Source organism: Enhydra lutris, unplaced genomic scaffold (assembly GCF_002288905.1).
Source record: "Enhydra lutris kenyoni isolate GAN:26980312 unplaced genomic scaffold, ASM228890v2 scaffoldscaffold47, whole genome shotgun sequence".
NCBI lineage: Eukaryota > Metazoa > Chordata > Mammalia > Carnivora > Mustelidae > Enhydra > Enhydra lutris.
In genome coordinates this window covers 3780987-3807825 of record NW_019154131.1, presented here as the reverse complement: position 1 = coordinate 3807825, position 26839 = coordinate 3780987, and the positions used below count along the sequence as shown (strand labels likewise).

Genomic DNA, 26839 nt, shown 5'->3' with positions numbered 1-26839 from the left:
CTGAGGAAGAGAGGTGATAGGATTTATTTTTCTGGTTTAAGTAAATATTGTCAAAAACTAAATGGAAACTAATACTTATACATAAATAAAATAATATATCATTTGTTTAATCTTATAGAATCCAAAGTTTCTCATTAGTTTTACTAAAGTAGGAAAAAAGAAATGGATAAGCCAAAAGATGAGAAAAGCAAGGAAATCTGGGTTTGGGTCACAGCTCTGTCACTTAACCTCATCTTCTCTGAGTGTCAAGTCCTCAGCTGAAAACTTTATTTTTGTTTTAATTTTTTAATTTGAGTGTAGTTGACATACAGTGTTGTACTAGTTTTAAGTATACAACATAAATCTTATGCAACTGATTCAATTTCTCTGTAAGTTATGCTGAGCTCCCCACAAGTGTAGCCTCTATCTCTCCCCATACAATGCTATTAAAATATCACTGACCATATTCCCTTTGCTGTGTCCTTTATTCCCATGACTTATTTATCCCATAACTGGAAACTTGTATCTCCCACTCCCCTTCACCCATTTTGCCCATCCTCTTAACCCCCCTTCCCTTTGGAAACCACCAGTTTGTTCTCTGTGTTTATAGGTCTGATTCTACTTCTTTTTTTTTTTTTAAGATTTTATTTATTTATCTGATAGACAGAGATCACAAGTAGTCAGAGAGGCAGACAGAGAGAGAAGAGGAAGCAGGTTCCCCACTGAGCAGAGAGCCCGATGTGAGGCTCGATCCCAGGACCCTGAGACCATGACCTGAGCCGAAGGCAGAGGCTTTAACCCACTGAGCCACCCAGGCGCCCCTGATTCTACTTCTTATTTGTTTATTCTTTAAATTCCACATATGAGTGGAATCTCTTTTATATTTGACTTCTACAAATTAACTGTATATAGCTATCTCATCAATTATATCATTTACTGTATACATTACATTATTTTACTATGTGTGTGTGTGTGTGTGTGTGTGTGTGTATACACAGTTGTATTATAGATAAGTAATAGAGCTCAAGTTGGAAGTGAGCTCTTCTGATTCCACTGCTCATGCTTACATGGGCCCACCTCATTCCCACTGCTTTCCTACTGATAGACAATGTGTCTCTGACTAAGTCATAGTTTGAATCCAAATGTCCACATTTATAATTTTGCCTAAAAATCCATTTTATCATTGGGCTAACCTACAGATAATACAAAACTGTATTTTAGTATTTAATTTCCTATTTTATGGCATAACTAACCTGAAGCAATTACACAATATGGGAAATCATCAGTGATCCAAATACATTAGAGCCCTGTAGTTGCAGAAGTAAGGTCAAATGCATCTATCTCTAACTGATTCCAAAGGTGATCTACTTACCTTGGTATCTTTGTATGTATCTTCAACTCCTTATAAACCCAGGAATATCAATTAGTAGCAGAGTATTTATTGTAATGTCTTATAACTAGTATAACTTCAATCTAATTATTTCAGTCCTAGATTTAAAAAAAAAAAAAAAAGGTATTTCCCCCTAAAATGTAATTACTGTTCATTGCTGCCAGTATTCTATGGCTATTAGTAGGAACATAATTAACATTTCACTTTAAAAGCCATATTTAAATGGAATTCTTAAAACATTGTTGACCAGGACTAAAACCCAACCCTTTTTTACTAAAAAATAAAACTAAACTTTTTATGTCAACAAGAAAGTCAAGAAGTTAGAATAGATATAATTATCTGGGTACCTATGGTGTGTTGGGTATCATGTCATAGATTTTATCATATATGAATTCATGGACGGATTTTATCTATAATGTTCAGAATGACCTCAAAATCTAGTACTGTTAAACTTTTAAAATTCAAGTGACTTGTTTTTAATTAGTAGCTAGTAGTTAGTGGCAGAGCCAAAATTCTAATACAAGTCAGTCAGACTCAAGATTGCAATTCTCTTGAACTGGCCACTCAGAACTATAGCAGCTTTTGAATTCATAATGACTGTGCCTATATATGTCATACCTAATTCAAAAAATGATGGGTTCTTGGCTGGGGAGACTGTCTAGGAATTTTGAAATATACATTTTCAAACACTCATGTCAGAAATCTGAGAACTAGAAGTCTTCAACTGTGTTCTTAGACTCTAGTCAAAGTGAAGTTTTCCAAAGAGTAAATGACATATAAATGCTTTCAGGTGGATTTTTTGTTTGCTTAATATTATTTTTAAAGTTCTGTTAAGAAGAACATTGAATAAGAAGACCGAAGACTTGAAACTAAACTCTAAGTTAAAATTAACACTTTGAGGAAGCTAGATCCTTTTTAGAATCTGACAAGCATTTTAAACCCCACTTGAAAACAAAAGGCACTTACCCAATTTATTTGTACACTAATTTCAGAGAGTTCAAGGACACAGAAGTTTTTTGTAAGCCCATTTGTCAATTTAAAAACCTCTGACTTGGCGTGTTTTGTTCTCTTAAGAGGGAGGAATGAGGATGTGTAAGACCTTTCCTGCTCCACCTAAAATTCTGAAAGTTGATTCTAAATCTAGAAATCAATAAACACTGAGCAATATTTATTAGATAATTATTGAATCTTGGACATTAAGAAATTCGTTATTCTAAAACAAAGAAACAAACAAAAAACCCACATTTAAGCTAGAGGGTTTACGCCAAAGAGAACGATTAGCCTGTGTGTGTCTCTTCTACCAAGCCAGATTTAAATGGTTTTATCTATGAAAGAGTTACAAATGACAAAGCATAGGAGTCGCTGGCTGGCTCAGTTATTTAAGTATCTGACTGTTGATTTCGGCCCAGGTTGTGATCTCAGGGTTGTGAGACTGAGTCAGGCTGGAGGCCAGCTCTGCACTCAGCAGGAAGTCTGCTTGACATTCTCTTTCCCTCTACCCCTCTCTTCATCCCACACTTGTGCTCTCTCTCTCTCAATAAATAAATAAATAAATAAAATCTTAAAACAAAAGAGAAATGATAAAGAATAGCCCACATTGTGTCACATGCACTCTGTGACACTAGTGCTTATTAATTTAATAAGAGAAGCATTGTGAAATTGTTCCTGGTTTGGGGTGACTATATTAAAGTTCAAAGCATAAATATATGTATTCACTTTTTCTCTTTAATGGATACATCCTGGCAAGGGCCCATATACTTCTCAAGAACTTTCCTCTTAAATCATCCTAGACTCTTCTTGCTTCTGAAGATTTTTTGCCTCAGTTTCCTCATCTGTGCCATAGGATTAAAAATAGCACCTACTTCCTAGAACGATTACAACAGTTTACTGAATTAATACATATGAGGGTTTGGGAGAGTGTCTTGCACAAAGAAAATACCCAATAAATATCGGAAACTATGGAAATTATCAGTGGTGTTCTTATGAATTCTATTATTACTATCAATATGTCCTTTTGTCCTCAGATGGGATTTCTTCTGTATATGATCTATGGAAAAACTAATAATACCCAAATGAGAAAACTGCATATAGTTGGAGTACTCTGTGAAGAAAAAAAAATATGTATATTGGTGCTTGATAAATGGAAACCAGACCCATAATAACGTTACAAATTTCAGCAGGGGGAGGATATGTTCGTTTAAATGGAAATACAAAATACATCATCTGTTTGATTTACATAATATGAGCAATTCAAAAAAAATCCAACTGTAAATAACACAGCTGATGTTACAACAACTCGATTGTTTATGAGATGGGCAATTTAGCACCTTTCAAATGAGAAAGTGACTCCCAGGGAATCACTGCCCCTAAGATAAATAATATTTTTTTAAGAAGTAAAGAGAAGAAACTACTGGTATTCCCCCGTATTGTTGATTCAGCTTTTACCACCACGCTAGTGCTTGCCATTTAAGTCGCGCCTTGGCTTCTTTACTGCACTGTTCAGTGGTTACTGATGCGTTTAACACAGCTGTCAGCACGTGATAATGTATTGTTCCATTCACATCATTCCTGTGCTGTGAGTTAACTGCTTTTTTCTAGAATCACCTGATATTTTTTTCAATAAGTAAAAACAAAACAAACAAACAAACAAAAAAAACCACAGGTAAATAAGTTAATACAATCTGCCCAACATTTTCTAATAAAATGTGAATTATATTATTATAAGTATAAATGTTCCATATGAAACTCTAACATCAAAGAATTTAAATTATTTTTCTGAGCAACAAATCCCTTTAATAGCTGCCATGTGCTATTTCTCACATCAGTTCAATAAATATAATTCTTTTTACTCCCTCTTGGTTCCTGTACTTTCCCAGTCTCTCTCTCTCCCTCTCCTTTCCTCTTTCCCCTCTCTTCTCCTCCCTTCCTCCAGACACTAATGACTAATTTGTGGGCACCTGCTGTTTGTTTTATTTTGCTCCTGAAATTCTATTTAAATTAGCAAAGGAATTTTGTTAGACTCTATGTCCTATCTAAGAAAAAACAAAAAAGTCCTATCTAAGAAAAAACAAAAAGAAAAACTGGTCTAAATCTCTTTCAACTATTGGTTGAGTTTATTTTCGTCAGGTTGCTCAGAACATCAGTCATTGATTTAACAGTTGTGTTTTTGTTTTTTTTTAATATTTCGAGTCCTTCACTTCTCAAGTTAATTGTTTACAGGCATGACAAAATTTAATCCTATTTCAGGGTAGTATTTTTATTTTATTTTTTTAATAAAAACATTCTTTTTGAGGAGCAGGGCACACATTTTTATAGCTTAATTTATCTTAAGTAGGGAGCTAGAGAGAACTTACCCTTTAGAAACTTGGAGCAAATTCACAAGGAACTTGCAATCTGCCTAAAGACTAATGAGAGCTATTTAAATGACATCTTTGTCTTGTGTGTAGCCAAGCAAGTGGTATGGAGAGGAGATCAGTTACTCCCCAGTTCCTACTTCAGCCTGTCCTTGTGCTTCTTATCTGGAAAAGAGAAAAAAAAAAAAAGTTGAGGGATGGCTAGCTGTGTTGCTTTTCTTCTTTACTCTGTTTTCAGGAAGTCAATCAAAAAGTAAAATCAAAAAGGTCCATAAGTTTATTTTTCTCTCCATTGTCTTTAGTTTAGTTATTGGGAATTTTTTTTTCCATTTTTATTGTACAGCTCAGAAGATTATGCTAATGAATCTACACTTCATTGCTCAGGCTGTAGAGAAACCTACATCATCTGGGCTGTGGTTCTGTTGTTAAAATATAATCACAGGTTGTATATTGCTGGGAAGTCATAAAACAATTATTTTTGTCCTCTCCATTATTTTTTTTTAATAGAAAATGGAAAGGGCCCTTCCAGATGTGGAATAGCTTTTCATCAGTAGAGTATTTAGGAAGAAGTAGTCTTATTTCATTACTGTTTATTATACTGATCATAAGAATAACTGGTATTTTAGAAGTTTCAAATGCATTGAGTCATTAGATTTTCACGGGGTGTTGTGTAAGGACATAATGAAAATGCTGCTCATATTTTAGGATCTGTGAGGAAACTGGGACTCTGCAAGTTTCCTACAGACAGAGCTCCTTTTGCCATATTCAGCTTTGATTCAGACTGTTAAATAAAGCAACATAATAATTTCATCCTTATTAATATAAATATAATTGACCAAAACTCTGTGATGCTATACTGGTCCAAGCTTTGCTTTATTTCAGGGCAGAATGCTCCCTAATTAGAAATGAGTCCCCTCCATCACAGGTACTGATGATTCCCAACATGCATAGCTAACCTTGGAACGCATTCAGTGACAATTCAATCACCCACATCCTCCTCTGTGACTGCTCTCATAACCCAGCCTCTTTAGCATTAGCAGTACTGGGGAACAGAAAATGAAGGGGAAGACAACTCAGAACCTTGAGAGGATGGAGCCTGGCTTCACAAACTCTTTCCAAATTACCCATTCTCCCATTAACTCATTGTCAGGAGGAGCCCACAGAACACGGCATGCTTGTAAAATAATTCTCCTATGCACCGTAGAAGCATGGAAGGCAGCTTGCTAATGCGTGGTACCTCTGGGGACACTGAGTCAGATAATACACTGTACCTTTGCAAGAAGCATTGGCTTTTCTTTGCTGGATTGCCAAGAGCATCATTCATTTTGCTAGTTCTGGTGTGGCTGTGGGTGGCTGTCATGGTACAAGTTTGGGCATTGACATTTGGGCAGTTGTTCAACTTGTCCAGACCTCTGATTGCTTATCTGCTAAACAAGGTGTGTTGGAGGCAAAACAAGGCCTGTGTCATCTGAAATTAAATAAATTTACTAGTAAAGTATTATTGGATTTCATTTTTCTGTTTTCTTTTGTTTTGCCAGTGTCAGCAATAAAGTTAACATTTTTTCTGCATTGTGGGTTTAAAAACTGTAATCTTGGTCTTAATCAATTCACTGTTCTTAGGGATGGTGTGTAGGTGTGGATGTTGAACTGGCCGAGACATTATTTACTAACTAAAAGGTAGCTTTTGTGCTCCATTGGGTCTTGAGTACCCAGTCTCACAACAGGGAATAAACTGATTTACCAAAAAAGTTGTTTTTTTTTTTTTTGTTTTTTTTTTTTCTCCCTACTAAGGATTTGTAGTAGTGAAAAGAAATAAGACTATCTGGGTTTTGGTACCATGCTGTGGGTCAGGACAGAGTCAGCCACTCAGCTGAAGGTCCATCTCCAGCTCTGTGGTACAGTTGCTGTGTGTCTGCTGGAGCAGGGAAGGGACTCTGCCTTCCCTGTAATGCTGCCTCTTCTTCATTCTCACCTCCACAATCCAGGGACAGCTCCTTTCCATGAATAGATTACCTACCAGTCTAGTCCCACCACCACCCTCACCTTGTTTTTGAATTTGTGTTCTTTTTACCCCACCCTGTTCTAATCAAGAATTGAAGTATCAGTCACACCAAAAAACCTCATCTCAGCACAGAAGAGATAGAAGCAATAGGAATCAGCTTGAAAGAGCATCAGAGCATGTTCCTGCCTAATCTGAGAGACAAAAGCCTCTATCTTAAAATAACTTCACAGAGATTTCTGAATCCAAGAAGGTTAAGAATACCACAGAGAGACATCTTATTTTAGAACTCAAAAGGACTCGAGGGAATCAATTTGTCCAACACACCTTGTTTAGCAGATAAGCAATCAGAGGTCTGGACAAGTTGAACAACTGCCCAAATGTCAAAGAGCAAACTACTGGCATCCCTAGATAGAAGTCCCGGGTTCCTGGCCAATTTCTCTAAATTTTTAGCAAGTGCTTAGTATTCTTTCAAGTCTTTAAAAGGCACATTGCGGCTCTTCCTACAGAATGGAGTGATACAGAATACCCACGTATCTGTTATAATTACTTAATTTCACATTAATAAAATAATTCCTGTACTATTTGGGGTCTTGCTTTTTCATTTAATATTAGGGCATAAGGCCTTATTATGAAACTTTTATAATTATGAACACCCCTCAACAAGAGAAGTCTTTTCGAAACAAATTATCTCCTAACTGGAAAAATTGAGAGCAAGGCAAGTTGGGTTTTTTGTGTGTTTGTGTTTTTGTTTTGTTTTGTTTTTTTAAGTGGGGACAAAAGGAGAGGGAGAGAGAGTATATCTTAAGCAGGCTCCATATCCAGCCCAGAGCCCAATATGGGGCTCGATTTTACACCCCTGAGATCACAACCTTACATGAAATCAAGAGTCAGATTCTTAACCAACTGAACCACCTAGGCACCCCTTATTTTTTTTTTTTTTTGTTTTGTTTTAATAGGCCCATATGACCCAATTAGTCCTCCGGAGGTTAACAGGAATAAAAAAAATATTTTAACCCAGTCATGATGAAACAGTTCAGATCATGTATTCACTGACAGTTTAACATGCTTCCAAGGTTTTAAAGCATGAATTGTCTATGTCTTCTATGTCATGTCTTCAGCGTGAAGAATTGTCTATTCATCACAAATATTCTTTCAGAGTAGCTTCATCTTTCCAAGGATTCCTCTCTTTCTGTTAAGATTCAAACACATGTGGGACCAATATCATGAAGCCCTATTCTATTAATCCTGTGCTTAGGTGAAGAAAAATGGCATTGTCCTTGCACATTGAATTCATGATACTTTTCCAAAGCTTTGCAAACAATTAAAAGAACAGCAGAGCCCGAAGTCTGTGCCTAGACTTACTTTCCACTGAAAACTATAACCAGCAATTCCCAGCAAATGAAATGAGAACCTAAAACTGTCCTAATTCTGTTTAAGTAATTGTTTCTGTGTCTTGCTATGCATGAAGGACATAGAAGCTCAGTTCTACCACCATTCATCTCATCACAATCTGTGTTGTTCTTACAGACTTGTGTTTTATAGCTCCAAGTTTTCTTTGCCCCAAACACAAAACCCAGTATAAGCATGTAAGTAATATTTGCAGCACCACAAGAAAGAACAGTCCATTACCTGATGAAACATGCTATAACACAGAAAAGGGACATAGAGGTGTAAGATGAATTCAAGATCTAGCCTCAGCCCCTTTCTCACTTATATGATTAGAGTGATAATTATGGGTCTTGGACCTTTTTACATGACTATTGGTAAGGGAAGAGTACACATGAAGTAATACATGGGAAATCATGAAACTTACTTTTATAAAGGTAGTAAGCTATTCTTGAATAAAGACATTAAGACCAACTGACTCCAAGAGAGACAATTCCTACAGCAGGGCCAGACCTAAGATATTTGCTTATGGTGAGCTAAAGGCAGACATGTTTGTTATGCTTTCATTGTTTTAATAGGCATCCCCACCAAAAAAAAAAAAAAAAAAAAGAAAGGAAGAAAGAAAGCAACTAGCACCATCATTATCATAGTGTTGGACAAAGGTCTCCTTGACTCTAAAAATTAAAAGCAATCAGCTAATTTATATTAATTCTATATACTTTCAGTACTTCATGTTAACTTAACAAAGATTTCCATCCATCATAGCCCCAGAGAAATTCAATTAATTCTCACACACTTCTCTTGGATTAGTAGTGCACTCTGATTAGTGTTGCATTAGCAGATGCAAATCATCTTCTGGATAAGGCAGGGAATTGAAAATTAAATAAACAAATATACATTACTTGGGGAAGGTCACCCCCCAAAAAATGAAAGGGTTTTCTAGATTCAGCCTGCCAGCAGAAACATTACAATCACGAGCTATTGAAGAAACATTTCATGGCACCAAAACACTTGGAAAGTCACCAGGTTGTTTTTCTCACAAGACTGGTTGAAAAATCTTTCTAAATATGGTACAGCGAAAACTAAGATCTCATCTACTTGAAACACACTTCTGTTCAACTTTAGTTCCCAATCTGTGGTGAATGTTTTTAAAAGGCCAAACCACCACCCTTCCTAAAATCTTTTCATATTCGTCTTTCTACACAGTTTGTTGCTTGGGTTGTATGAAATGCAGATGCATTAGATCTTAGAGCTACAGATACATAGTCATCTCTCACTTCCCCATCTTGTAAAGGTTGTATGGGAGAAAACTTACCTGGAATGTCTTTTTGCTGGAGCATATAAAGGGATTTCCTGGAAGGAGGCCTTCACTCATATGAGTGTCAAAATAGAAAAGACACTCATCTGACAGTCAGATGAGTGTCAAAATAGAAAAGGAGCCTCAGCATTATCTTCAAGGTGTAAACATTAGCCTAATAATTAACTCCACTAGGTACTGAAATTTTTCGTTTTAACTTGCTTTTCAAAATATCAGGTCCCAAATTCTTAAAGCATTTGGTGATATAGTACAGATCCCAAGTGCCTAGTATTTTTCAGGCAGATTTTTTTGTATTTTCATCCCTGGGAAGGACAAGTATTATTGAGTAGCAACCCACCCCCACAACTTCCCCCCACCCCTAAAAAAAAATCATAATTTATTATGCAAACTTAAGCACTATGTCAAAAAACAATTCATTACATAATAAATGATTAAATTTTACATAAGAATGTTGGGCAGGGCTGATTCTCTTCTTTTGGATGTGAGTCTCCAGTCCATCTCCTCTGTTCTCTGACACATTATTCAGATATAATCATTATCCTTCATAAGGGGGAAATGGCACAATGCCAAGCTGATGGATTTTTCTAAGTCATTAACCCAGATTTCTCTGTTTTAAATGTACTTGGAAAAAACTTTTCTGTATATTGGTAGCTGAGGGATGCCTTTAGCCAGAACCCTTTTTTTAAATCAATTTTTTAATGTTGTTAACTATTACATTAAAATTTTGAAAGTGGGCTTTTCCTGTATTAAAAATAGATTCATTGTTGGCTCAGAACCAAATTCTATGGACATGAGGTTGTGTGTGCTTCCCAATGGCTGTAACCTGAGGACTTTATTTAAACTGTCTTTTGAATCTACAGTAATTTGGTGTCTGGAAGAATAGGATCTTTATCAACAAAGGGCTGCCAGAACCCCCAACTGCTTCTTGAGTAGCTGTAATAGATGAATACTGTTACAACCAACTGTGCATTTAGGTTTTTACTCAAAAGGCTTTCACTAATGCTGGTGGTATTCCATATCCATGTGTTTATCTCGGAGCCCAGTAGTTCCCATCTGACTTTCATTACTTTTTTGAGAGGATCAGTTTTACAAGTGGAATCAGAAAAGCAGTCAAAGTAATTGCAAGTGGCAATCAGTGAAATATAACAATTTTAGCTTGGGAACATATGTTCCATTATAAAGAAAATATTCCTTTTTTTTTTTTTTTCTTTCTCATAGCTCCAGGACTCATTTTTTTCCCAAGACAAGAAGAGGCCACATACAGGTTCTAGTTCTACCTCTCGTATCTTGCCAGTAGCCATGTAAAGTGTTTGTTCCCCTCCAGGGATAGGCAACTCCTTTCATCCCAAGGAAATCTATTCCCTTTTTGATTCTGACAATTTGAAAATGCTTTATTATATTGGAGATGAAATTCTTCTGTCTGTAGTAACATCGTTCAGAATTGAAAAATTTGGATCTCAATAGAGTAAACCTAACCCTCTCTTCAGATCCTCACAGGCAGCTGTCATCCCCAATCCCTACATTTTCCTCTGCCAGGCTGTACCATGTATTCCTTTCTCATACAGAACAGCTTTGATTTCCTTAACCTCTCTGGTCACTCTCCTTGGAAGAAGCTCAGATTTATCTTTTTATATTCCTCTTAAAGGTGTCACACTGAATTAGACTTTCAATCAGAACACCAGCATCAAATTCAAGCTCTGCTACTTATTAGATGTCAGAACTGGGGCAAATTTATTTTTGTCCTTGGAGATAGCAAGGGTTAATAACTGAGACCCAGTCTAGAGGTCAAAACAGAAAATAACCATGTTAACAAAATAGTATATAATTACAATGTGTAGTAAATACTATAAAGAGTTGTCAAGGAAGTTCTGGGCTCCAAGAGAATCAAAGGCAGGGTTTCTGAGATATTGGTGGAGTGTTTTACAACAGGAAGGAGATAGAGAGTGTGTTCTAAGGTGGCGGATGGCACTGAGGTAGGAGAGCAGTGTTTCCTACCAACAGAAGCTAGACCAGCATCTAGAATTTAGAAGGCAAGGAGATGAGTAGAACAAGATGTGTTTGGAAAAGTGTGGAGCTTTGTAACTATAGTTGAGAGTTTCAGTTTTAAGAGAAGTAAAAGGGAAGCCCATTGTTGGGTTTGAAGGAAAGAAGTTATAGTGTCTGAAATATTTTCTTAGAAATTGCTCTCATGCTAGATGAAGAGCAGACTGCAAAGGACAAAAGTAGAGCAGGATAAGCAATTAAGAGGCAATCATCATAATCCAAGAAAGGTGCACGTAGTACAACAGTACTGTGAGGTTTAAACAAGAAGCGATCTCTGTGGAGACTAAGACAGTTGTAGCAGACAGACGGACTATCATTAAACCAGACTCCACCAGTCAGAGCAAGAGCTTTCATCTCTATGCACCTCAGTTTTCTCCTTTGTTAAAGGAAGATCCTGACAGGATATATTTCATAGAGTTGTTTTAAGGATTAAATGAGTTTACAAATGAGTTCCCTGTTAGCTAAATTTGTGCAGAATTTCTCACTGTTACACATGCTCTAACCTACACTGCATTTTCAGACTCAGGCATTATTTTATTTAATTTCTGTCTGGCAATGTGGTATAGCATGGGTGAGGAATGTGACCAGATAAATTTCTCTCCTCCTTTGCATGCTGTATTTTACTGATGCAGTGGAGAAAATAGACAGTGTGTGAGAAAAATAGCACTGTATGGATAATCAGTTGTAGTTTTCTTTCTTTGGTATCTACCTTGTCATATTACAGAGATCCAATGCTTGGACCACCTATTTCTTTAATGTGATAGTCCCAATGAGATTTTATCTTGCTTAAGACACATTGTAATTATATACTTGTTTGTTAATGTGGTTATTGCCTGTTTTGACCTCTAGACCACGGCTCTGCTATTAATCCTTGATTCCTCTAGCATAGTGCAGAACAGTAATATAACATTGCCCTCACACCAGATCCCAGGCTGTTTTTTTCTTATGAGAGGTTCACCTCATGGAATAACACTTCTTGTTTTACAGGCATCCCAGGAAGTGACTATGTGAATGCCAACTACATAGATGGGTATAGGAAACAGAATGCCTATATTGCAACACAGGGATCTCTCCCCGAAACATTTGGGGACTTTTGGAGGATGATATGGGAGCAACGGAGTGCAACAGTTGTGATGATGACAAAACTAGAAGAACGATCCAGGGTAAGAATATCTACCTTCTCCTTCTTCACATCTTTCCTCAGGTAGTCCTTATGTTGCATATTTTATTCTTTTAAGAATCTACCCTTCCCTAAGCTCTGACTTTCTAACAGAAACAACTCTGAATGGGTATCAAAAGCTCTGATGAAACTATTCTTTAACACTGAGTCTTTTAAGAAGAAATTCTCTCATTACAATGTGATTGCCAAAAAAAAAAAAAAAAGTACTCAAAAAAGTAGACAGTTTGGTTAGAGAAAATAAATATTCACCTGAACCTCTTTTGAAAACTCACACTGAACAAGAACACACAGACTTTGGGGGAGAATCCCAACAATATATACTTGTCAGTATTTTTAACTTTTTCTTTTTCATAATCTGTAGGGTAAAGTCTAAAATTCTATGAAAGAGGTTCTTATATAAATTATTCAAATTAGCATAAATTAAGTTAGGGCAGCCAGAAAAATGATATGGGTTAATACACAGCTGAGAAAACACTTAAATGTGTAGAGGGCATTTTGCTACTTTAGCCTTCTCCAAAATGAATAGATTTTAATAATAGTCATTGCTCGTTAAGGTCTAAGAAGGGGGTTTTATTCATCATACGGGTCCAATAGTATGTGCATGGCACATTAGTTAAATGTTATTGATTTGCAGAACTAAAACATAATGGGTAAGCAGTGTGCCATATTCCCAAGTGAATATGCAAATATTGTAGCCATCTGATGAAAATCAGTCTTTAACTTTGAGAATTTAATGAAGGAGTCTCTGAAAAATCACTGAAGGCAGCACATACTCTCACTGAAGAGTAGGGCAGTTGGGGCAGAGTTTTGAAACCACTGGTGAGCGATTTCTTTTACTGTGGTCGCAGTAGCCTCAAAAAGATATTTAGAAGGAAGCCAAAGCCCAACTCCCCATTTGTTGTGTGACAGTTGAGTTTTTTAAATGGTCTCCTAAGCTGGATACATAGCAGTTTCTTTTAGTCCAGGCTTGCAGATGAGGGAAGATTGAAGGCTATGCAGGTGATTCCTAAGGAGAGAACTCAAGCTCAGGAAAAAATAAAAAGTCCTAAAAGTGGAAGTAATGTATGTGGTACACCACTGGTTTACCAAACCCAAAAAGCAATCAAATCTCTTTATAACATGTGACTTGTATAGAAATACTGAAATATTGTCTGAAAGGAGTTTAGGTGAAAACTGTGAAGACAAATGTCATTGTCATTTTTTACATGAAAACCGCATTAAAAAGATGCAAATGGATCCAATATTGATCTTTACTCAGGGTAACCCCTATATAGCAAGTCCTATAAAAACAATCCCTACCCAACTGTTTCGTGAATATAGCTCTTCATGATGCAACATCTAACACATATTAGACACATTGATACTTCACAACAGTCCTGTGAGATACACACTACTAAGATCTCCAGTTTACCTATGAGCCAACTAAGCCTAGAACATCCCAGAAGGTCACTTAACGTCATTCAGCTATCAAGGTCAGAGTGAGGATTTGAAGACCAACAGTCTGGCTCCAGAACACATGTGCCTAACCATCAGGCCATATTGCCTGTTAACACTTGGGTGAAGCTGAGACAGCTGAACTATTATATTACAGCACGCATGTAAATCCAACCTACCCAGCCTGCTCTGCCTGGAGATACCGCTGGTAACAAGCAGTCATTTGCAAAAGCTGTTTTCAGTAAAACACACATTTTATCTTGACACTGCAGGCCTTCATTAAACCATGCACAGAAACTTGTTTTGAAATAACCAAATGAAATTCTGCCCCTTTTCTCCCTAATTGCTTCTAATAATAAAGTTAGTTCTAACTGGCCCCACTGCCACCACAACATCTGATGGTAATGAGCAGTTCTTGGCGGAAGGCATTGTGACTTAAATACCTACAGTTTATCTTTATGTTGCAGGCTACCTTTTCCCCGCCCCACCTCAGACAGAGGAACTTATTTTGAAGTTACTAAATGAACTTCTGTTTGCTCCCTTCATTAATTACTCTTTGCTCCTGCAAGTTAGCTTTCTCCTTTGTTAAATGGCCTAAGGAGCCCAATTAAAATGCTGTCTTGTGATTTTTATTCTGTGGTGGTTCACTCTGTACCCAAACTTGTGATGACCTGCATAAGCCAACACGGAGGAGTCTCAACATCCTCAATCTGACCATACAAATGAGCCCTGACCCAAAGCCCCTTGTTCACCAGTCTAGAATGCTTGAGAATAAATGACCAAATGCAACTGAGAAATCTAGCAAAGTTCTGGTCCCCCAAACTACCTCATCTGCTTTTGCATCTTCTCCCTCATATCCTCCCACCTCACTTTTTCCCCATCCAGTTGCTATTTCTCCTACAGTCTCAGAAGAAAGGGGAAAGCATTCCTGGATTCGCAACTAAGAACTTGGATTGAGTTTCTCAAAATAGTGGTTAATTGTTACAGAAATATATAGCTTTATACTATAGGAACTCTGTGGGTTATGCAGGCTGATCTGGGAACTCTATGAATTTTCACTTTTGAGTAGCCAACTTCAAAGCAGATGTTTGAATTAGTCTGGCTTTATTTAGGCACTGCTTGTAGTCTCCCTCAAAAAGGGAGATGGTCTAGGCAGTTGAAACAAATCACCTCTCCAAGGGCTGAAGCCTGAAATTTCATCATTTGGAAGAAGGCTCACTCAGGTTCTTGAAATAATATTCACCCCACACCTTGGTATATGGGAAAAAAAAAAGTATATGTGCATATGTGTGTGAACACTTCTGTGTACTGTAGAATACTTTTATGCAGGAGTACATGTTGACTGGTGATTTGGGATGGGGAAGAGAGAAGAAGAGGAAAGGAAAGAGAAGATAAATTATATTTCACAAGACTGTCTAGGGATACCACCATCAGAGAGAAGGGAATTATATGACACAGTCCTAAGGAGGGGTGCCTTGAAGCCAAATGTTTGGGTTTAGATCCCAGCCATAGTGCTTACTAGCTGTGTGACAATAAACACATTACCGGGATCCCCGAAAGTCTCATTTGCTCTTTTTAAATTACATAGAAGAATTATTGTGGCATTAACCAAGGTAAGGAATATGACAAGTCACCTCAGTGAATCTCAGCTGTTAGTGTTTTGTTGAGACAGAGAACTAGGAGGATGTACCAGAACAACATCAGCTTCCCCTAAAGCTGCTCTCAAATAGTTCAGGTTTTATTCCCAAATGCAATGTGTTTATTCTCTGTGGATGCTGGTGAATCCTGACCAGCCTCACAGTCACTGCTCATGGTGAATTCTGCTCACCGTTTCCAGTGTAACACCCATGTACTGTGATCAAACAGAGCTCAGAACATGGGCTTCTTTTGCCCTTGCCTTCCCCAGGACAGAATCTGCAGAATCGAGACACTGATGCAGGGAATCATTAATCAGTCAGCACATGGACCACAGGACTTCTGGCTGTGGCTTCCACTGCAACCATAATCTTCAAACAATGCAATATAAAAATAGTAATATCACATGAATTACATGTAGTAGTAATTGTCACTAAAGATAATATATTCTTGACACAATGTTTCCTTTTGATTCGGTTTTGCATTACCCTTCCCCATCCTCTTATTTACTTGACAGTGCTAGGGAATTGCCTCCTTACTACCCGTGTCCTGTGTTTTCTAGCATTGTGCTTTGCCTCTTACTCAGGCCTTTGGATGACAAAGTAGCAGTGCTTAAACCTTTGCCAAGTTAGAACAGAGAACTCGGCACAAAAGGCTCTTGGGTTCATTAGCATGTATTAGAAGTTTCACTAGCCTTTTGTTAAAAACTGACCTTTCTTAACATTTCATTGGCTAAAGAAGCCCTTCCAAGAGTGATGACTTAAGACTCAAATTGGTCTTTTGGAAACTTAAGTTCTTTAATTTTCAAATAATCCCCCCCAAATGTGGCCTTGCAAGAATTCCAAACTTAACTTAGAAGACTGTTTGGATAGTGTGCTTTCAGCTCTCAAACCCTGAAGAGAGAATGTGTACATTGAATATTCTCTGAGTGTCATTTGGAAATATAAAGAAACAAAATATAAGGCTATAAACTGCAGATTTTGAAAGTAAAGTACAATCGTTGCCTGAAAACACACAGATCAGTTTAAAGCCTTGTAGAACGTGGTGTGTGACATGAGATACTGTTAGTAGGTCTTATTCTACAATTTCCATCTTTTTTGCCAAATCCTCTCAAGTTCTGCATAGTTCATTGATTCTGTAGCGAGTCATTCTCTCGTGCCCTAGAATGTGGTCTCTAATTGTTTCCATGTTTCATAACATGCCAGTAAGCACATGAATCGGTTTGGGCAACCACATGGAGGGAAGAAAAGTTTGGAAAAAATGAAGCTCTGGTAGGAGAGTAATTCCACTCCAAGGGTGTTATTTGTGGGCAACTAGGACACATGGTTGGCAGCCTTGCTTGAACAATTGGAGGCTCCAAGATAGGATTTGCCAAGGTGACTCCTGGCCCAGGAACCTCTATTACTTAGTGGGCGATTGTCCTTTTCTTCTCCCCCGCCCCCCTTCATCTGTTTGCTTTTGGCTATTCCTCTTCTACTTTGTTTCCCATCCTAAAGAATACAAGATGCAGGGAATGTGTAAGCCTCTTGCTTAGCAAATTCTTCAGCAGCCTTGATAAGCTGAAACAGCTTACCCAAGGTTAAGGGATATCTGACTTTCTCTTGTCCTCACCAGCTTACCCTTACAGACTGCCCACGGTTGATGGTCACTTTTGCTTCTGTTGTCTTGCAAGCTTTATAGTGGGATTTGAATCACTTCAAGTGCTATTATTGTGATATCGTGCTATGATTAGTGCTATAGATATTGAGGATAAGGAGTGAAATTTTGACCCTTAACAAAGGGGACATTATTTGAACTGCCATTCAGTGTGGGCCACCTTGATTAGTGGTGTAAGAATAGGGTTAGAAGTGAGGAATTCTACACTTTCCAGATTATCTAAATCCCATTTTCTGTTCCCAGATAAAAAATTATGCAACCCAGTTGATGGTATCCATTGCTAGAGCAGGTCAAATGTTTTAGGCATCACAATTTTAGTTTATCTCAGGTCATAGCAGGGGAAATTCCTTGCTCCACTGAATTTTGTTGTTTGTGCTAATGAATGGACATTTGACTCTATCAAGGCCTAAGGGACTGGGATGGCGTTAACAACATTGTATTAATAATTTAGGGAATTAGAATACAAAGCCTTGACATTTGATGGATGGAGCACTTCTGACTAAATGATCACTCCCTCCACCTCTGATGTCCTCCTCTGTCCTTGAACCTCACGTTTGTATATTTCCCCCAATATAGGGGGAAGGTGAAACATGTTCCCATTTGGTTCCATGGCCAAGAGGACAATTCTAGACAAAGGAGATTCTGATAAAATGTTTTCTTGTTTTCCTGTAAAACACATCTTGAGATTCTTTTCAGATTATGAGGTCCTTTTGGGTTAGAAGTTGGCCAAATCCTGTTGAAGATTATAAATGGCAGTGTTATTGTTTTCATTGTCGTTATCCGTTTTGGAAGGCCCAGCCTTGGCCAACAGCAGACTAATTCTTGGCCTCTGGTTTGTCAAGGTTCGGTAAGTTTAATGGAGAGCAAATGCTTTCCAAATGCCAGGTCTGTGTCCTTTTTCAAATAGAACTGGAAGCGCCCAAGGCCTTGAACATTTAATTTCTCAAACTGCAGCCTAAAGCACTACCTATCTAGGGCAGCAGAAACTGCTCTTTCCTTAAGCAACTATAGAAATGGCAGCACAAACACTGCCTTTGGAGCCTGCTTGATGTATGGGCTTGTTTTTGAAAAGTGGTGGATACTTAATGTAAATAGGACACTGGCAACAAAAAGAATGATGCTCCTATTGGCAACCTGAAGGATGTTTGGGTCCTTATCTAGCCAGTTCCACAATCTTGGTTTTCTCTTCTCAACAGACACAATGTCAGATAAAAGAAAAAGAATCCCATCAATTTCTCAGTTTGTTAGCTTCTCAGATTTTTCTCCCTTCTTCCTCCCTGCCCCCATCCCCTCGATTTAGAATGGCAGCCTACAGATTCTGGCCCAAAACAAACATTCCTGCAAAAGTGAATTAGAGGCACTATAGCCTAGGAAAGTGCTGGACTGGGAGGAAGAGGTGCAATCTTACTCTTGGAGACTTTGTGCAAAGCCCCTCTCATTGTCCACATTCATGTTTATAGCACTCCCAGGCTGGTGAGGTCACTTCTAAAATTTTAAGAAGTGTGGGTCAATCTCTGTATTCAGGCAAAGTTGAGGTTCAGCTGGTATGCACCAGTCTAATTGTACTGGTTGTTAAAGTGCTAAAAAGGATTGATACTACAGGTATACAGAAATTGTCTTTTCATTGAAACTTTAAGTCATCTAACTTACTGCTCAATAAGGGTGATGCAGGGGTGCGGCAGGCAGTCACTGAGCGGATCCAGGCAGACACCGAGGTAACCACGGGGCTGTGTAGAGCACCCAGCCGCTGCCAGGTGTCATAGGGGCTGAGGTGCGAACTCCAAGGGCCACCGCTGTGTGGGAAAAGCTAACATTTAAGTGCTGCTTTGCCAGGAGAAAGGGGTACTGCATAGAGGTTTTCTCCGATTACAAAGACAGGCCAGAAACTTGAGATATAATGACTGATTATTTAATGGGGGAAGTCATTAGAAAAGTTTAGTGCATGTCTCTATATGAACTTCTGGTAGGTACATTGTCCTAGTCTATAGCCATAGGTTGGGTAGCTGATAAACAACAGAAATCTGCTTCTCACATTCTGGAAACTGGGAAGTGTAAGATCAAGAAGCTGGAAGATTAGGTGTCTGGTGAGGCTCCACTTCCTGGTTCATAGAAAACTGTCTTCCTTTTGTATCCCCACATAGTGGTAGGCGGGAGGGAGGTCTCTAGAGTCTCTGTTGGAAGGCTTGAAGCCTATTCATGAGGACTCCAACCTAGACCTAATCTCTTTCCAAAGGCCCCAGCTCCTCATACCATCACCCTGGGGATTGAATTTCAGCCTACAAATTTGGGACACAGGCGGGACACAAATATTTAGTCTGTAGCACACATCAAACAAAAGGAAATAAGGAAATAGCAATTTTTTGAAGTGTTCAAACAGATAAGCTGTTTTATAATGAATAATTTTGTTTATTTAGAGACTAGTATTTTTGAACTTTCTGGTTTTATTTATGAAAAGCTATTACTGCATTTGTAGTAAAATGTTTAATATTACTCTCATTTCAGGTATTCCATTGTACTTGATCTCCACCTTGTAGTGTCAACAAAGAGAAAATGAAGAGGGGAATATATAAACCAGACTACCCTTTTGCCATTCGGAAATAGATATGGCCAAATGTTAGTTGAGTGAAAAGAGTAACATTATCGCTGAAAGACAATAGAATCATTGAGATGATCTCCATACTTAATTTTGAATAATCAAGTATTGAAGCTGGTCTTTAAAACTGCCAAGAGAGATATTATAACCTATAGAAACAAACAGTTCAGCATATAATTTATCCATCCACTAAAATATATCCTAATAATTACATGAAACTTCCTTTTATTATATTCTCCCTTATTAACTGTGTATTCATGAGTGTATATTAACATTTCCATATTCCCAAGACTAACTTTGACTTGTATTATCTAATGTTAGAATACTTTCTATTTGCTCCTTATAAAAGGCTCCTCTGGCCAAACATAGTAGATACTAATTTCCAGTTATTTTGAGCAACTGCTGTGCTTTCCGATCTATCATTTATTGTTTATTCTAAGTCCTTCTTTGGCTAAATAATCTGGCCCTAGGCAAGCTTTTCCAAGTACCATATAACAAGTGGATTTTGTGTTAGGGGTGCTGGATCCTTTAAAGATATTGGTTTATCTGATGCTTCACTGTGCTGCCATGCTCAATGAGTCTTTTTTAAATTGGAATGAAAAGGTTTTGCTTTCAGAAAGTTTGGGGCAATTTAAAAATAAGCCAACACAGATCACAATATAGTTGATTATAAAGTTGGCTTCCAGTTGTTGAATGTCTGTGATGTGCCATGCACTTCCAAGATAAGCCGTATGGAAGTGAAAAATGGAACTAGAAAGTAAGCATTTCCCCCAAGCACAGTCAGCAGACCTACTGGGTAAATCCTATATGGTATTTCCAATGGCAAGCTTTATCATTCCATCAACTTGCTTTTAATAGGCTACCATGAAAAAGGAAGTATAAATTAATTCCATAGCGTACATAACGATGGTCAGCTTGTTCTTTCCATAATTATGAAGAAATGAAGCTACCACATAAGGGTAATCACTTTGTAATAATAAAAATAAGTATCTCCCCCAAATTTGGCCAGAAATCTGACCTGTCTTATTTAGGTTAGGCCTCAGCCTCAGATTGAGTTACTGGGTAAGGTTTCTAAACCACAGCCTGGGTGGCATGTTCTGCCTCTCTCCTTTTTCCCCTCAGACACTAAAACATTCTCTTCTCACATCTGATTAAAATCCAGGTTAAAGGAAGGGAGTTATTTGGAAATCTCACAACTATGCATCTGAAGAACCAGCAGGTGTAAGCATTCCTCTATATTTAGTTAGTAAAGCTGATGGGTTGGGGGCAGGACTGCATCTCATTTCACTGTGGTGTCCCCATAGTTGCTAAGATCTTGCCTTCCACCTAGCCACTCCAAAATACATATCCACGGGGATTAATAACATGTTTCTTTTGTTCACATTTAGAATGATTACTTTTTTATAACAACTATCATAAAAAATTGGGAACATAGTCTAACTGAGAATTAATAATAACTGTTGCCTATTGAATGCTTATTGGGTTTAGAGATTCAGTGCATGGTTTTTGAGCCTTATGTTAGCCCTGTCATTCTGGAGATATTGTACCCATTTAACAGATAAGGCTGCTGGACTTTGGTTCTAAAAATAGAGAAGCAGTTTACCAGCTATCCAGTTGGACTATCCAGCCTTTTGTGCATCAGTCCTGAAGATGTCAGTCACTTCAGAATCAGGTAGGAAAAGGCAAGCATTGGTATTTGCATTCAGGAGCTGCTGCCTTCTCGTTCTTAGATGCTCAGAGGGGAGCCTTCTATCCTGGGCTCTGTGCATAAAGCCTAAAACTGGTAACTCTCTTTAGGAATACCTTCTGAGATCTTCTCCCAGGGGAAAAGAAGAAAAGGTGGAGGGAGGGGCTATCGTACAAGTAAAAACATGTCTAACTCTTCTCCTGTGCCCTTGTTTTGCCTCCTCACTCACTACAGTTCCCAATTGCTTTCTAATGTTGAAATCAGAAATTATTTGTTTAGTGTATGGCTAAAAATGAAGGGCTTAAAAGAATGTCAGTAAATCCTAGCTCTTTAAATGTAGCCCTTAGAAAGCAGATGAAAGCATGTGGGCTACTCAGAGAATGAGGGAAAGAAAAGAGTACCCAGGTACTAACTAATGAAGGCAAGAATGGATTGCTGTAGCTGTTCTAGAAGCCTGGGGAATGCTTCTAACCCTGTTGCTGAGACCTTATGTGTGCCTGTGTACATACATCAAAATATTTATTTTTCATAAACTCCCTTTGTGAAATATTTCTTGAGAGAAAACAACAATGTTTAAATATATTTGCTTGAAAAAAATTGCTCCCAGTTTTTTGTTGTTGAGTTTGAAACATTTTAGAGCGGGGTTTTTGTTTGTTTGTTTGTTTTTGTGGGTTGTTTTTTTTTTTCTTTCTGGTAAAGAGTAAAATTCGAGTACATTATTTCAAATGAGTACAAAAGCTTCCTTTTCTTCTTCTTTTAGCTAAAAATGTTCACAACATTCCCTCCTTTAAGAATGTTTTCCGATATTCCTTTTTCCTAAAGAAGTCAGAGTCCAAGTACTTGAAGTATGAGAACAATTAGTGTAACTTCAGTTTTTGCTATGTCTTAGGGATGGAGTGGAGTTGTTGATGGAAAATCACTAAATAATGAAACGACTTTTCCAGAGGTCACATAAAAGCTGGCTTACGGTTCTTTCCTTTATGTCCTTTGTCTTATCTCACGAAAAGGTCTGATGATAATCAAGTCCCAGCTCTGAAATATAATTGCATTGAATTTGGTTCAGTACATCATACTGACCTTATAGATCATTACATTGCGTTAACCTCCTGTTTTTGTGTCTTCCATAAAGATATTTGTCCCTGTGGGATTTGATCTGCTGATTTTGATTTGAAAGGGTTGCCATCCAGCTGAAACTATTAAATAATGAGTTGAGTTTCTCTCTTCATTTTTTAGCTCAACACATTGCTGGCATCCTCTCAAATGTTGCAGTAAGAGGTCTCCAAAGTTACTTTTGTCCTTTGCAGCGCGACATCAACTTGACATTTATTTTTTATGGTTTAAATCAGAGCCTTTGGCATAATTTTTGTGATTTTCTTTCAGTCTGAATCAGGGCTACTTAAGGAGTGTTGGCTCTTTTCAGGTGGTATCCTCTGCTAATTCCAGCCACATACAACTTGGGTTTTAATGGATGGTCAGAAAACATAAGAGTGCTTAGTCAGGGTCATGCTACATCAATATTCTCCTTAGAGTATTGTCTTTCCTTTATGTTACTATTCTTTAAGTAGAACATATCATAGAATATAAACATAGAAGAATATATTATGCTTCTAGAAAACATATGTTTTAAAAATCCTGTTAAGACACAAATTGTCCATCTTACTTGAACCACTCTTGTTTGTTTTTTATAAAATATGTGTTTGTGTAGTCTTACCTTGAAATAAAGGCATAAGAGTCAAACCTTGTAAATTCAATCTCCACTTTACTGAATAACTGTGCATTAAAGTGGTTTTCTCCTTTTTGTTGTCTAGGAAATTGGATAGAGAATAAAACCTCTGTCTTTTCAGAAGGCCCACGATCTAGATAGAAAGAGCCTGAGTCCTTTGAGGAGCAGATGCTATGTCTGTGAAAGAGAAAATTACAATATTATTCACAAATGCTACTAATATTTATATTCAACATAAAAGCAAATAATTATCTAGCAATTCTATTCACTGGACCAAAAAATTCTAGTGTCTATGATAATAATGCCTCATTGCTTTTGTTTAAATCCAGAGATTATGACTTTCAAATCTTTCAACTACAAGGTGTGATTCCTAATATAAAATGGTATTACATTTCTTTATCTAGAGAAATGCATTTCATTTAAGAATTTCTCCTATCTTCTTTTAATCTGAGATAGAAAGGGTAAATATATTATCTATGATCTTACCAGAAAATACAGTGTTGTGTTTGTCATTTTTTATTACGCTTTTTAATATCCATGGTACATAGTAAGTTTGAAATGTATTCCAGACTTGGAATTATTTTTCTTTTGCATGTTAAACTAATTGGCTTGAATACTTTTTATGTACTTTTGTTCAACTCCACATAGAAATTGTAGATTATTCATCTGAAATGAATGAATTTTAAATTACTTAAACTTCGCATTAGTGTATGACTCTCTGAGACCAGATTTTTTTTTTGAGTATGCTGATGTATCATTTTTTTTTTTAATTTTATTTTTTATAAACATATAATATATTTTTATCCCCAGGGGTACAGGTCTGTGAATCTCCAGGTTTACACACTTCACAGCACTCACCATAGCACATACCCTCCCCAATGTCCATAATCCCACCCCCCCCACCCCCCTCCCCCCATTAACCCTCAGTTTGTTTTGTGAGATTAAGAGTCACTTATGGTTTGTCTCCCTCCAAGAACACACAGCTCTCTTTCCCTTGCACATTACTGATTTAATTTGTCTTGGATACACATACCATATATCTTGAATTTTTTACAATGTTATGTTGTTTATTATACTTTGATAGATTCACAAATTATTTCTACTTTTCTTTAAACAAGTATATTTGGAAATTTGATAGTTTACAATGAACTAGCTTATGCCTTTTAAACCTTGATGATGAGCACTAATTGTCTCACCACGTCGTTTAAATGGCTGAGTGTAATCCTCCTGATGCAATTCATAACATATATCCCAGAAAAAATTTGTGTTTTCTTTTCAAGTGCTCTAAAGTTTCAAATACCTCTTTCCTTATTTTACTCAGCAACAATCTGCAATTTATTTTTCTCCAGGAAAATTGAATCTGTTACTGCTTAGTATTCCTACCAGTTTGAAAAATGTGGTTTATATTGGCATCAGAGCAGTAATTTACATATATTGGGATAACAAGAATGCATGCCAGAAAAAGATCAACATAAAATGAAATGCAAAAAAGCTGTTTTCCTTCAATAGTAACCCCAAGTGAAGCTAATAGAGAAATTTATGAGCATCTGCCCTGAATGTGTCACTTGTTTCTTCTAGGTGAAGTGTGACCAGTATTGGCCCAGTAGAGGCACAGAAACCCATGGGCTGGTCCAAGTGACGCTTCTAGATACGGTGGAGTTGGCCACGTACTGTGTGCGGACTTTTGCACTTTACAAGGTTTGTCTTTATTTTTTTCCCTCCCTTTACCCTTTTTATTTTTTAAAGAAAGCATCTTTTGAGAAATCAAATATCTTAAGACTTTACTTAAATCTTGATTCCACTGGCAACGGTGAAGAATGAAATAATTCTTCCATTATTGCTCAGCAATTTTTCTCCTTCTCCAGCGATTTATCAGTAAATGTGGAACTCTTGCTCTGGACGGAAGTTTTGGCAAAAGAAGAATAGATGAAGAACTAGTTCTTACCGTAAAATACAATAGGCGTACTCCTGATAGTTACACCTGAAAAATGTAATGCTTCTCACCTAAGAATGTTCATCTCCCTGAGCAAATACTTGTTTACAAAGAGCTTGACATTGATAGCTCCAAAGAGTGCATCTTCCCAAAGGTCATAGGGTAGGAGGAGGAGGAATTAAGACAGCACATTTTCATGTTACCTCTTCCATGTTGCTACTCATCGTTACAACCTGAGGCTAGGAACACAAAATTTTACCCAGTCTTCCTACTTCACAGAATGGGTCAAGCGAGAAGAGAGAAGTAAGACAATTCCAGTTCACTGCCTGGCCTGATCACGGTGTTCCAGAGCACCCTACGCCTTTCCTAGCTTTCTTACGGAGAGTCAAAACCTGTAACCCTCCAGATGCAGGACCCATGGTTGTGCACTGCAGGTAAGAACCACTGAAAGCATTTGTTTTTCTCATAGTCAGAAGGTCCACGAGGAAACAGAAAGCTAAATTGTTCCTCACTGGAGAGTCTCTTTCCAATTTCTACTATCCCAATTTCTGGGATAGTAGATTGCTTTATAAATAATGCAAGTGTTTTGGGGGGCACCTGGGTGGCTCAGCTGGTTAAGCAACTGCCTTCATCTTAGGTTATGATCCTAGAGTCCCCAGATGGAGTCCCACATCGGGCTCCCTGGTCGTCAGGGAGCCTGCTTCTCTCTGACACCTCCCCTCTCATGCTGGTTCTCTCTTTCAAATAAATAAATAAAATCTTAAAAAAAAAAACAGGTGTTTTTTAATCAAACAAGGCCTATATTAACATTGGTAGAAAGGATTTGATATGGATGAATATGCCCCTCTGGACATGATAAGCAACTATGGTCCTTGCTATTTTCTCTTTGGAGCAAAAATAAATAAATATGTAAACACAAAATTAAATGTGCTCATGGTAATAACTATATGAAACAGAAAAGAATTAAGAATCAGTCTTGTGATTTGGTTCAAGTTTCATCTATGTGAGGAATATTCTTTAGAAGATGATAGATAGATAGATAGATGAATTATTTGATAAGTTCTTGTGGCCTGGGCTGATAAAAACCTTTTTACTATGTATAGGAAAGAAAATTTTGAACAAAATGATACTATAAGTATAAAATCTCTCAGAGAGGGTGTCATACTGCTTAAAGATACCTTCCTATAAAGTATTATCAAGTCACATATAGAAAATATACTAATTTGAGTTTTTAAAATTTACTTAATATAATATAAAGACCTATATTTTGGAAGAATTTATTTTATGTATTAAGAGTTAATGAGCCTGTATTTCTTTTGAAGTGTTGTATAATTTATTATTATTTTTTACTTATTTCTGACTAATATTCTTTTTTATTTTAATTTTATTTTTAAATTTTATTTTTTATAAACGTATAATATATTTTTATCCCCAGGGGTACAGGTCTGTGAATCGCCAGGTTTACACACTTCACAGCACTCACCATAGCACATACCCTCCCCAATGTCCATAATCCCACCCCCCCAA

General features: G+C 37.3%; 1 protein-coding gene across 1 annotated transcript in view; it reads left to right on the top strand.

Moving 5' to 3' along the window:
• The window catches only part of LOC111156597 (protein tyrosine phosphatase, receptor type D), a 406803-nt gene that overhangs the window by 329147 nt on the left and 50817 nt on the right, over positions 1–26839 (top strand). Inside the window, exons 28-30 of the mRNA XM_022517585.1 lie at positions 12459–12634; positions 24958–25077; positions 25592–25746. Coding sequence (XP_022373293.1) covers positions 12459–12634; positions 24958–25077; positions 25592–25746 — 451 coding nt within the window. The remainder of the gene's footprint in view (positions 1–12458; positions 12635–24957; positions 25078–25591; positions 25747–26839) is intronic.